Source organism: Engystomops pustulosus, chromosome 5 (assembly GCF_040894005.1).
Source record: "Engystomops pustulosus chromosome 5, aEngPut4.maternal, whole genome shotgun sequence".
NCBI classification, from domain to species: Eukaryota; Metazoa; Chordata; class Amphibia; order Anura; family Leptodactylidae; genus Engystomops; species Engystomops pustulosus.
The window spans coordinates 34,372,964-34,385,926 of NC_092415.1; the positions used below are offsets into that span (position 1 = coordinate 34,372,964).

The following is a 12,963-nucleotide window of genomic DNA, read 5'->3' on the forward strand; positions in this document are numbered from 1 at the left end:
GTAAACTTCTGGTTTCAGCTTAGAATTTAGTTATCACTTTATTTGTATCCCTTCGTATCCCTTCATGGGTAATGTAGATTTACAATGTAAAAAAGTGGAGGTATATATAAAATGAAAGCTGAGCTCCGGTCTGGCAAAAACCTCAGACAGTTTTGATAAAAAGTAGTGGATAGAGATGAGTGGACCCAATGGTGAGGTTTTATGTTCAGGTCCGACAGCCTGAACGGGCACTGGATAAAGGAGTTCAAACAAAGGTGGTGTATATGAAAGGTTTACTTTTCTAGACAGGGATGACGCATTTTGAGGGAGAACTTCCCTCTTCATCGGATCCAAGCACCATCTGACAGTGGAGGACCTCTTTCTTCCTGGTTGGCGCCTATCTGTCTGATTTTTCCAAATATATGATGACCTCCTAGTAGATGAACTGCACTCCAGACTAAGGACATTGGGATGCCCACTACATTATGGTCTCATATATAGCCTCATCCTGTTTGTTTGCAATTAAGGAACTAGCAACATTTAAGAACCTGCCTCTCATAGTGTATGTATGTAACTGTAACGCTAAGCCTGTCTCTGTATGTAACAACTGCCGGAACACTACAAAACAGTTTCCCAAACAATCATATCCAGGTAACCCTCCACCCTCAGGGGAAATGGGCAGCTTGTTGGCTAATTATGTGCATGACCAAAATCACTAATCTATGGGAGCGCAATCTCAGTTTTTACTTTCAAGCTTATACCTGTTTTGTTGACCTGTCATCTCTACATCTCCCTCAGGCTTTTCATCTTTGGACTGTTGGGTCTTGGCTCATTGTTCTGTATGGAAACCAGACTGCACTTTAAAACTCAATTGCTTTACTGGTTTATTGTTTAGACTCTCTGTTTCTTGAAGTAACTCTGGCCCTTCCTCTCTAGCCTTTCTGTAGTTTACACTTGCCCAATGTCACATAAGGGTGATGTACAGACTAGCACATATGTCTCACATGACCTTGCACAAGGTTATCCTTCCACTCAAGCGCACTGGTAACACCTGTCCTGGTACAAATCATGGTTGTTAACCTTTAAAATGCCAAATGCAAAATTGAGCACAAATGCCGAATTAGGACTTGTGGCTAAAGTATGGGATCAGGGAAGACAATCTGCAATGTCTGGCACGGACCCAAACATTGCAGTTAGGGTCCACTCAACCCTACATTTTAACTGTGCTGCACAAAGTATGATCACAGGTCATTCTGCAGTAACAGGTCCTGCACATGTAAAACACAATGGGGCACATTTACTAAGCAGCCTGCGCCGGTTTTCTGTCAGACTTTTCAGAGCAGACTGCTTGCACAGGTATTTATGAAGTGTCTGTGCCACACGCGACCCATTTGTGGCGCAGCTGCACTATTCTTCATGCAACTGAATTGTGCATTCCAGTGCACAGTCAGACCGTGCGCCACATTTATCGAGCAGAGTCTAACAGAAGTGTGTTGCACACCCCATGTTAAAGGTGCAACAAAAAAATGTTGGTGCACGATGTTGGAGCTGTGCAGGGGGCACCAGATTAATGAAAAACGTGCTCCAAAAATCTTGAATCTGGCGCCCCTGCACATTACACAGGCAAACTGCACATATAGTTAATTTTAAGACAAAATAATTGATACACACTGTAACACAAAGAAAAGAAATAAAGAAACTGAGCTTAGAGACAAAATCATGTGCTTTAGAATGTGACCACAATGGAGAAAGACACAAAAGTACAAGTAATGGCATAAAGAGAGAGTGTACTATACTAAGAAGGTGATACTCTACCAGGTAGATCATTACACATCCAGCTGTTACGTGGAGTATCGGCTTCTGCCCGATTCTTACATTCCTTCCTAGTCAGCTTGTATACTTCTACATGGTCCTAGCAACTGAACCCCAAGAGGCTATGTCCCACAGGACTCAGTGCCAGCACAAGCTGTAGAAGAGCCGCCATGTTTCCTCCCGTGAGAGACCTCAGTGCAATAGAGAAGTGTTAACTAGTTTTTGGGTCAGTGACCTCCCAAGTTTGTTTTCTCAGATGATTAATTATTGTTTCTTTTACTTATATACTGTCACAAAGCAGACTGGCTTTGTAACAGCCATAAAGAAACAACATACCAGAAGACAATATTATTTTTTTATGATAAAGAATGGCCAAGCACACTGACATACTGGTGTGTGCCCCCTCTGGCAGGAACAAAAATTTAATGACACACAAACCAACGAAGCATCAGTTAGCAGGCTGTAAACATTCTGATCTGTAGACTCCCATGAGGCGGTGGAATAGTTGGATACAGATTTTGAATTTGGAGCATACTTCAGCCCTAGTCCAGTGGTTAGGGGTTGGCTAGTAGAAGCCAAGAAGGGCTCTGTTGTTTAGGCAGCAATCCAGATGCAGTCTCTATGGTACTGGCACCCAGAGCTGCTGGTCTCTCATGCTAGAGAGTGACCTGGTCCTGTCTTCTGACAGGAGCAGAGAGAAAGACTGAAAGTTCTGACAGACTGAACCCAGACCCTTGACAATTAACTTATATTTAGAAGCTCTCAGATCTAGAAACGGCCTTGTGTTGCAAAAAGGATAACATTTAATATAAACATCACACACATTAATCTTCTAGTACACAGACATAGGATCTTGTAGGTGTAATACCACGAGGTGACATTAGATGGCAGAAAATGCAGATACGGAGGATTTCCAGTGTTACCATGTGAACTTCCTAGAATTTGTGCAACAGAGACGACAGTACTCCATTTAGGCTGGGTTCACACCTCGTTATTTGCCATACGTTGTAAGGACACGTCATGAGGATTCCGACATGACCTTACAAGGTATATCCTGTTGGTTCCTTTTTATGAAGCATTATGCCAGTGATAATGGAACATCACTACTCAGCAGCTCAATGGCTGAGGCAGTCAAGTTCTATCTGACCCTCAGAAAAGACTGGGAGCACCACGTGAGCAGAGCTCGATCGCCTTGTGAGAAGTTTGTTTTATTATTTTATTTGGGAAACTAATTTTATTTGAGAACCTATCAACCTCACAGACGGCACTAGTGCTACAACAGACGCAGCAGTGTTAGCAGCGTTATCGGAAACCTCAGATAATGCTAACAAACACTGCTGCGCTGTACACTACAGATGCCGGACCGCTCTCAAAGCGGCATATTCATGGGGGGGGGGGGGGGTGTTTGTTGTTGTTGTTCCCAGGCTCTGCCTCTTCCCCAGACCGCACCGCTCGCTCCATAGGCCACATGTGTGCCGCGCAACATGTGGCAGTCACCACCCCTAAACCCACCCCCTCATGAATACGCTTAGAGAGTGGTCCAGCGTTTGTAGTGTACAGCGCGTCAGTGTTTGTTAGCTTTATCTGAGGTTTCCCATAACGCTAGAGGTGTAACAATGCTGCATCTGTTCTAGCACTAGGAGCTGCTTACTTTAGTAAGCAGCTCTTACTGCCATTTTTGAGGGTGACAGGTCCTCTTTAAAGATAAAATTAACTCTGACAATTCAATTAAAGGGGTTGTAACAAGCTTGACTGTTATCCTGTAGCCACAATATAGGATATAACTATGTGGTAGGTGAGGGTCCAACTGCGTTTACCCCCACTCACAAAAACAGGGTTCCCATTCTCACTAATTGTTGGAGCTTCAGGTATAGCATGAATCCTGGCGCTCCATTCAATATTAGGGGAGTGCAGAAGCCTTTAATGTATTCCTGCCCCACAACAAAACGATACACCATGGTAATTACTAACACAGCATCATGTACTACTGCAGAATGTGGAAGATTTAAATAGTTACGCAATTTAAAAAAAGTTATAGAAAAAAAAAAAATAACCACATCCTAAGAAACCTCTATAAATGCTAAATCCCCAGGAGTGCACGGATCTCCAATATATAGGTAACATGTTATTTATTTTGTACTATTATATAACTGTATCTTTCCATCTCCTAAACAATATATTTTAATATTACAGTTTATGTGAAATGATGTGAACGGAAATGTAAACACGTTATAGGTTTTGGCAAACAACATTACACCCTCTTCTCTATTATTTTGTAGTGAATTCACAGACTAGACACCCCTACCCCTGAATACACGGGCACTGTGACCACATCTTGCCCCAGGTCTGTGCCCTGCACTTTCTAGTATTATAAGGCTCAGGGGCCGAATGATAAAATGAGTCCTCCCAGAGCCACTGAGACGCGGCCGGTCAGCTCTCTATGGTTACTCGCTTCCGGGTCGCGTTTTGATGACGTCACGACACTGTACACGTGCTGAAGCTTCTGTAGAAGGTAGCTATGTGTGTTATTGAGCTATAACTGCTTTGTGTATGTTCTATAGGAGCCGGTCACACTCCTGGGACCACGCATGCGTAGTGTACATTATGCTTATATCTTTTCAGTAGCATAGTATATATAAGGGGAATGATGAAACATGTCTTGCTGTATGATGTCACTCTATAGGTGCATGTGTCATATACTATGTATATGCATTACAGTATCATCTCATCATTGTGTGTGACATAGTAGTGCAAGGCGGGTGCACATAATGAGGCTGCATACACGCTTTCTATTTGCGTTGTGTTTAGAAACGCAACGCAAATGTCTGGGGGCGGGACTTGGGCCCCGATCGCATATGCTTTTCCGTTGAAACGCATGCGCCTGGTAACTAGCACCGCATGTCTTTCCTGTAAAACGCAAGCGCAAACAGAACATATTATTGCAACCTGGAGGTTCCTCATGGGACCCGAGCTTCACCCTCGATAACCAGTGTGTGCAGGATTGTGCCAGATTACTCCATAGGTTATGTAGAGGGCAAAGGAGAAGATGCAGACACCACAAATTTGGCTCTGTTGGGGAGGGACCTGCTTATAGTAAATTGTCTCCTGCAGGTTACCTGTGGATGTATGACTAGGGTGTTACCCTCTCACAGCACAAGTAGGCAGCTGTTACCGACTAAGTGTAGGGGTGGAAAGTCATCTTTCATCTGCAGCTCCTACTTACCCAATCTATGTATGATCTTTGAAGGCCTTGCATCGGATAGGGAACCGCACACACTTTGGCCCCTCTGCCCTTCCTTCAAGTCACTTGCTGGTAGCATGATTTTCTCTGATAAAAGCTCATTTATGGCTTTGTCTTCATGGGGTGGCATGTCCATGATCCTGACACCGGGGCAAGAACCTAACCCAAGACTCCACCAGTATCCACGCTCCTGCGTCCTGACAAGAGTGTACGGTATATACTTATATACAGTGTCCTGGATCCCAAAACCCTGTGAGACTAAACAGCCTGAACAACAAGGTGAAAGAATAGCACGCACTCGAACACTTAAAATTGCTAAGTGATGTCACCTGCTTTGAGCAGATGACCCTGCCCCATACTTACTACAATGGATAGTTTCAGACTAGGATATCACAGTTGGTTGTACTAACTCTACTAAACAAAAGATATTACGTGTCCACTATATAATTTTGTGAGCTCAGCCTACTAGACCCATTGCTCAGCTCAAACACCTTTTAATATTACGGCTAAAAAGTACTCCTGTAATATTCTTGTCAGAAACTGACGTACAAGTATTAGAGATGTGAGTCCCATCTTCAAAACATGGACTGTCTACAAAACGGCCCAAAAACGGCCTAAAAACGCCAAGTGTGTCTTCACCCTGTGCAGGCGGCGGGTCTGTTGTGGGGGAGGTGTGGGTGGCTCTTAGGGTGATGACACACTTTGCGTTATGAACCCCTTTTTGGTCCCTTTTTAAGCAGTCCGTTAAGAAACGCATGCATTAAATAACGCATCGGTTTTTAAAAACCAGGTTTTACCAATTATCTTAATTGAAAATGGTAAAAAACACATGCGTTAAATAACGAACTGCTTAAAAATGGACCAAAAACGGGTTCAAAACGCCATGTGTGGCATCACCCTTAGAAGAGCTTTTGGGGGTTTTCCACGAGGTGAGCTGTAACTTTATCTTCAAAACTGTAGAGAACGCAGCCCTATTACTTGAGTGCATAAATCACGCCCATGTACATATCGGTTTCCATGAATTAAAGGGGTTGTCCGAGACCGGAAACAAAAAAAAATATTGTTGGCCGGGAAGGGGCTGTTTAAAAAAAATAAACATTTACTTACCTCCTTGGTCTCTCCCATCATCCTGCGCTGCCATCTCTCCGGTACGTGCCTCAAACAGTAAATAAACGTATCCCCCATTATACAGCGCTGGGAATAGGGATGGGTGGTGATGGCTGGTCACCCTGGCAGGAAGCTAAATGCAGTGTAGCTTCCGAACCCCTGTTTGTTTACAGGGGCACAGAGCGGAGAGCCGGGAGGGACCACGGAGTTAGTTTTTTTTTTTTTTATTGGCCTCCTCCTGGGCCACCAATGTTTTGTTTTTTGCAGTCTCGGACAACCCCTTAATTTGGGAGTGACGGGCAGAAAATTGGACGTGTATAATAGCCAAAGACTTTAAAGGAAATCTATAATCAAAATCCATCATGATAATCCAGGGCCACTTAGGGTGTTGTCACACGATAGGGTTTTGATTCCATTTCGAACGCATATGAGTTTAAAGGCAAATGCATGCGATCAGCAATCGGCACCCGGTGTCTTGCATTTAGACAATATAGAGTACAAGCTCTCATGTGAAAGCACCCTTACTCATAGCTCCAGGCTTGTACATTTGTTGTCCGTGGCCTCCTTCCTTCTATAATTATGCTTGTGAGTCATGTTACTTAAGGTTATCTGCATGTTATATATTATGTCCAGATAACCTGCAGTGTAATACAGTGTAGTGTATGAGATGACAAGCCAATACACAAATTGCAGGAATAATCAGTTGCAGAAATACCTAACCGCTACCGATTTTGCAACACTTGCAATGCTCCGGCTATCGCAGAATCGTGGCTTTATATACATCAGGACCAAGCCAATGGTAACTGGTTTCTGATGCTTGGGGAATGGGTGTGGGATTATCAATAGGTTAAATCCTGCAATCATGTGCATTTATCTCAAAGGAAATCTACCATCAAAACCCTGATAAACCAGGGACACTTACTTATAGATCCAGGCACCGTGACTTGGATGGTAGATTTCCTTTAAGAGTCCAAGTGCTGGCTGATCTAGACTAGGACAAAACTTGTAGTAGAAAATTGTGCCGAGCCACTTTCTGGAGATAAGAGAAGACCTATCACACTTAACCTCTTACACATTAATGGTATTATTACTTTTCTGCATTCAACTGATAATGAGGGGTTTGGAAGTAAGAGTTTTTCTTACAGAGACTGCGAATTAAGGCCGCCTTGTGGACGTGTGGAGACTTGTAGGCATTGACTCTCCACTAGGTGTTTCTGGGAAAACATGCAAATAGTTTTCCTTATCCCATTCTGAAAAAACTATCTCTTTTAGCTATATTGCTCACTTGTTAAGGTGGTGATTTTTGGACCGGTTTGCAATACAGCCTGTTGGCCACTAGATGTCAGCACATGTACAGCTATGATATTCTACACATGTATATAACTTATATAACGTGGCCGTATTACTCTATAGACACTGTATTCCTCCACGGCCGTCTGTACCCTAAAGGGCCACACAGTTTTATTTTCCTGCTTGTAAAGAAGCTGCAACCCTGGAATATAAATCAGTTTTTACAGCCTTCTGCTACCTTCAAATCACACAGATCTCCAAATTGGTAAATGATTCTGATCCACAAAATCTGATAAGGATAAGAGAAAAGATATCCTCTCAGTAATATACTGTACAGCGTTGCAGGTGGCACTTTACCAGAGAATTGTCCATATTTCAGTTTTCTAATCAGTTGCTATGACTTGAATATGAGTATATGGTTAAATCACAGGATTTAATTCTACTTCCAGATTGAGATCAGCATTTCAGTGATGGCCAAAAGCAAAGGTAAAGGGCCGAAAAAACAGAACGTGTTTCACGTTGCAAACACAAAGAACGTGAAAGCCAAAAATAAAGCAAAACCAGTAGTGTCAAACCTGAAGAAGGTGAGTTGTGAGCGGCGGGTTACCACTACCTATCATCCCATGGACTAGACTGGTTCATATAATCATCTTCTATGTTCTCTCCTCTCAGATCAATGCTGTAACAAGTCACAAAGTCAGCAAAGTAAATAAGGCATTTACAGAACTGCACAGAGATGTGACCCAGACAAAGAAGGCGCCTGCAGCAGTATCAAAGGAGACACCGGTAAATGTATGTGAGACATCCAGTAAACTTGCATAGGGAACCCGTCACCAGATTTTCACTAACGAACCTAATGACCAGTTCCCATAGCACTATGCTAACTATTGCCCACACTGTTTCTAGCTACAAAATACATAGTTCCTATCCCCAGAAAATTAACTTTGTAAGCCTACCTGGCTCCCTGCCAGAAGGAGCAGTGAGTCACAAGGAGTGTGTGTTGTGCATGAGATGCAGTGTGTGACTCAGCCCATGTTTCCAGCATCTCCCTCATTTTCCCCTCCCTTCGGCAGAGCAGAAAATGAAAAGCTGACCCGAAGGGAGGTGAGACTTAGGCCCCTTCTCCACTGGCGTTTTTCACGCGCGAGTTCTGCGCGTGCATTTGACGCTCAGAACTCGCATTGCACTCTGTCCCATTGTATTCAATGGGTCTTTCTCCATTTGCGTGGTTTTCAACGCGCGTGCTTGCGTTCGTTTGCACGCGCGTCAAAATCGCAGCATGCTCTATTTTTGCGATTCACGCGCATTTTTCACGCCCCATTCAAGTCTATGGGGACGTATCAAAAACGCATTGCACTCGCAAACATTGCAAGTGCAATGCGAGTGCAATGCGTTTTAAACGTAAGGGTTGCTAGGTGACCAGTATAACATTATTTCCCCTGCTCGCGAACGATCATTTAATTAAAAAAACACAGTGCAGAACAGTGAAGAATAGAATAAAATCATTGTACACAGTGAACACAGGATCATTTAAGATAAAAACACAGTGCAGAACACAGTGAAGAATAGATTACAGATGTTCGGCACATCTGCTTACTTGTCGGGAGATACGCGCGGAGCGGTGCGAACAAAATAGCATGTGAAGAACAATATATATGTGTGAAGAAGACATTGCAGATGTATGGAAACATCTGCAATGTGTTCTTTACACACATATATATTGTTCTTCACATGCTATTTTGTTCGCACCGCTCCGCGCGTATCTCCCGACAAGTAAGCAGATGTGCCGAACATCTGTAATCTATTCTGCACTGTGTTCTGCACTGTGTTTTTATCTTAAATGATCCTGTGTTCACTGTGTTCACTGTGTACAATGATTTTATTCTATTCTTCACTGTTCTTCACATCTGCTAAATTGTCGGGAGATAATATACGCGCGGAACAGTGAAGAATAGATCGCAGATGTTTGCAAATTATCAGAAGACATTATTTTTCAATTAAATAACACATTTTAATCCCAAACCATGGTCCCTTTGAAAACTGCTCGAGTCTCCCATTGAAACGCGCGTCAAAAATGCGCCGAAAACGCAAAAACAACGCTAACAACACGCGCGTGAAAAACGCAAAAACGCAAATTACTCCAAGGAAAAATGGAACAAAAACGCAGCCAAAACGTCAGTTTTTCACGCATTGCACCCTGACGTGAAACGCAACGCTAGTGTGCAAGAGGCCTTAGACTTGAGCTGTGAGACACAAGGATTCGCAAGAATTCATTTTCTGAGGATATGAACTATACTTTTTTAAACTAAAAACAATGCGGGCAGCTATTTGTATAGAAATATGGAAACCTGTCCTTAGGTTTATTAGTGACAATCTGGTGGCAGGAAGCATATAATGCTCATACTGGGCCAAAGAGCAATGTTCAGTATTTGAATGTGTAATGGAAGGACTGGCACCATCACTCTGGGCACAGGCTGGTCACATATTTACTCTGGTTTGTTTTTAAATGGATTTTTAATCACAGTTATATTTAAAGTTTAATAACCTGTACAGAATAACCAGTCTTAAAGTAATAGGTAAATAGATGGACCACATGGTAAAGGCGGGAGACTATAAAATAAAACCGCCATAGTGTAGGCAAACACAGAGCCCCACCATATGAACTTGAATATTACGCCACCCTATCTGGTCCCTAAGTTGGACCTACTTGCCACTTGTGCATTACATGGGTACATAGACGCTGGATATCAGTATGTAATGTCTATACGGCTACCTATAGCTATAAGTATATTATGTATAGCATCTTGTTTTACGGCCTACTGTAACAACTGATGTAGACAGAAACCATCCCCCTATTCTCACATTAAATCTAAAGTCTCTATAAGGGTACTCCAGACACAATTTACATGGGGCAATATTCCAGTCATCTGGAAAAAAAAAAGAAAAATTACGGAAAGCTATCAAAATCCATCATGATAAACCAGGGGAACTTCTTATATTTGTTATCCATGTTCTTCTTCCTTCTAAAACCAACTTTTAAGATTATGCTAATGAACCAGAAGGGCTCTGGGGGAGTGTCACCTGAGCTCCTCTGTTCTGCAGTTTCACATGCTGTTACACTGCGCAGTAGCACTTCCCTCTTCCTGCTATAACCACACACAGCAGGAGCAATTCTGGCTTATTAGCATAAATTTAAAAGGTAGATTTTATAAGGGAGGAGGACATGAATAACAGCTATAAGAAGATTAGCACAGTCACATTTTCTGGATCTATGAGTAAGTGTCCCTGGTTTATCATGATGGATTCTGATGTAGATTTAATTTAATAGAAATGTGCAGTTCTTCCTCCTGATGGGTAATTGTAGTGAGATTCTGCCTGTGCTAGTAATGGGCTGAGCAGATATTCCTTCTATTTTGGGCTCCTATGTTCTACCGGGAAATGGAACCATCGGCTCGCATGTTTGGCTCAAATACATTTGCTTTCTTGTGCCCCAAACAATGGATCCACAGCCCATTGTTGTGTGAAGTCCACGTTACTGTAATATGCTGGAGTAGCCAGATTTCAGTGTAATCTTCCCATATGCGAGTCATGCGATGCACTGCAAATTTGTTTCTAGTTTACGGTAATTGAATAGGAGATGTATGCTAGCCTGTTCATATTAAAGAAAGTTAAACATTTTTGTAAAAATTTGCCATTTTAGTGTGTAAAAGTGCCCCCAACCAGAAGCTCCTCTGTTACCCCCAGTTCTGGATCATGTACAGTACAGCCGCTCTACAAACCAAGACCAATCCTATGGCGTGACCTGGATTTGTCTTCAAGGAGTCTCTAGGCTTATTGGGGCAAATTTCACATCAGGCAGTTTGATAAATGTGGCACATGAGGGGTTAATGACTGCATATGCAGAAAACGTGGCACAACTAGTTCTGAAATGTCTTATTCCATTGAGGAACTTCCATTCCATAGAGTGGATTAACACTAAATAAGTCACACTTCAAGAATCTGTCTAGGACAGCTGGTTCTCAAACTGTGGGTCACGATCCCTTTGGGGAGTAGAACAATCTTTTCACAGGGGTCACTTAAACCAACAGCAAACACATTTTCCAATGGTCTTCGGATTAGAGACACAGCTCCTAGTAAGGACTTGCCAAAAGTTATTTGGTAGAATGGTACGGGGTCCCAGAGAGGAGATCCTGGCAGAAGAGGAAAATGTGGGATCACATGAAGTAGGAGAGTATGGATTTCTTTTAGAAAGCATATTATGGCCTGGTGTATGGTTTGGATGAGGATCTGCACTAGGAGGCTATAGATATATATATATATATATATATATATATATATATATATATATATATATATATATATTGGCAACACAACACAAGTAGCTGTATGAAAGGGTTGCGGCACGATTGGTCTAGCGCATCAATATTCATATGATAAAATCTGCAGTAAGTTGTCAAAAGTGAAGAAATAGAGCAGATTTACAAAATTTGCTACTTTTTTATGCTAAATTTTTGTCAAATTAAGACATTTTAAATACAAAGAAGAGGCGACTACAGCAGTCCCTCCCCCTTGGACCATTTCACTGTATACAATTTTGTCTTCCAGATATCCCGGCCCAGTCCAGCAGCCCCTGTGGATGTAGAAGATGCCACAGACCTGTTCTCACAGCTGTAATCCAACTTCTATGAACTTCATGATTTTTTTTTTCAATACTGCATTCAGGAAGTGAAATCTAGACAAAGTATCAGATTTTATATATGTACATTTTATTGAAAACCTTTCAAGTACAAAAATACAAAAGGAAATATGTGGTTACAGAACAAGGAAGCGCACGCCAGGAAGATGGAAGATCACAGATCCATGTACTAAAACTTAGCCAATCAGTGGCCAGAAGGGGAGAAAGTGCTGGCGACTACAAGGCACTTAGACTCAGACCCCAGGGTTCTGACTCTGGGACATTGGCAGTGATTATTCACAAAGACAAACCTGAAAAATAAAAGTGGTTTGGCACAAAATGCAACATCTTGTCATTCAGTGGCTGCCACAGGTGGCGCCAGGCGAAATGTAATAGAAGTGCATGTGAAATCAGGCAGTGCAATCACAGATGGGAGGGGGGGATGTGCATTCAATAGAAAGTTTACATGGCTGTGTATATGATCACATTGGCAAAACCTCTTGACCTGCAGCTTCTACAGTGACATCCGATAACAGATTAAGTAACATACATCACCCATAGCCTCCCCTGTTAAAGGAAACTGCATATGTACAGAATATACTTTACATGCCTCAAAGGAAATCTACCATCATGATAAACCAGGTCACTGGGACTGTGTTAATCTTCTTAAATTTGTTATCCAAGGTTTGCTTTTTTCTAAAATCAACTTTTATATTTATGGTAATGAGCTAGAAAGACTCTTGGGGGTGTTATCAGAGCCCCTCTGTGCTGTAGCTTCACAGGCTGTTAGTGTGCAGGAGCACTCCCCCCCCCCCCCCCCCCCCCTTTGACAGATTACAGCAGGAGGAGGGAAGGATAC

The 12,963-nt window shown here is 42.4% G+C and overlaps 2 protein-coding genes across 4 annotated transcripts in view; one reads left to right on the top strand and one right to left on the bottom strand.

Annotated features, from left to right (window-relative positions):
• LOC140132624 (carbonic anhydrase 13-like) overlaps positions 1–5,335 on the bottom strand; it is a 43,235-nt gene extending 37,900 nt beyond the window's left edge. The window contains exon 1 of one of the 2 annotated variants that reach the window (XM_072151611.1): positions 5,015–5,335. In XM_072151611.1, coding sequence (XP_072007712.1) covers positions 5,015–5,168 — 154 coding nt within the window. In that variant the 5' untranslated portion in view covers positions 5,169–5,335. Of the gene's footprint in view, positions 1–4,737; positions 4,816–5,014 lie in introns of those variants that run through there. The other variant, XM_072151613.1, reaches the window with a different exon arrangement.
• Positions 4,188–12,444, top strand: RBIS (ribosomal biogenesis factor). Of its 2 annotated transcripts, XM_072151615.1 has the most exons (4): positions 4,188–4,303; positions 7,879–8,013; positions 8,102–8,221; positions 12,035–12,444. In XM_072151615.1, the coding sequence occupies exons 2-4, from the start codon at positions 7,900–7,902 to the stop codon at positions 12,101–12,103; spliced, it is 303 nt and encodes a 100-aa protein (XP_072007716.1). In that variant the 5' UTR covers positions 4,188–4,303; positions 7,879–7,899; the 3' UTR covers positions 12,104–12,444. The 2 variants fall into 2 exon arrangements, with proteins under 2 accessions (XP_072007716.1, XP_072007715.1); XM_072151614.1 differs by lacking the exon at positions 4,188–4,303 and having other exon boundaries at positions 8,102–8,215.
• Positions 12,445–12,963: the final 519 nt, after the last annotated feature.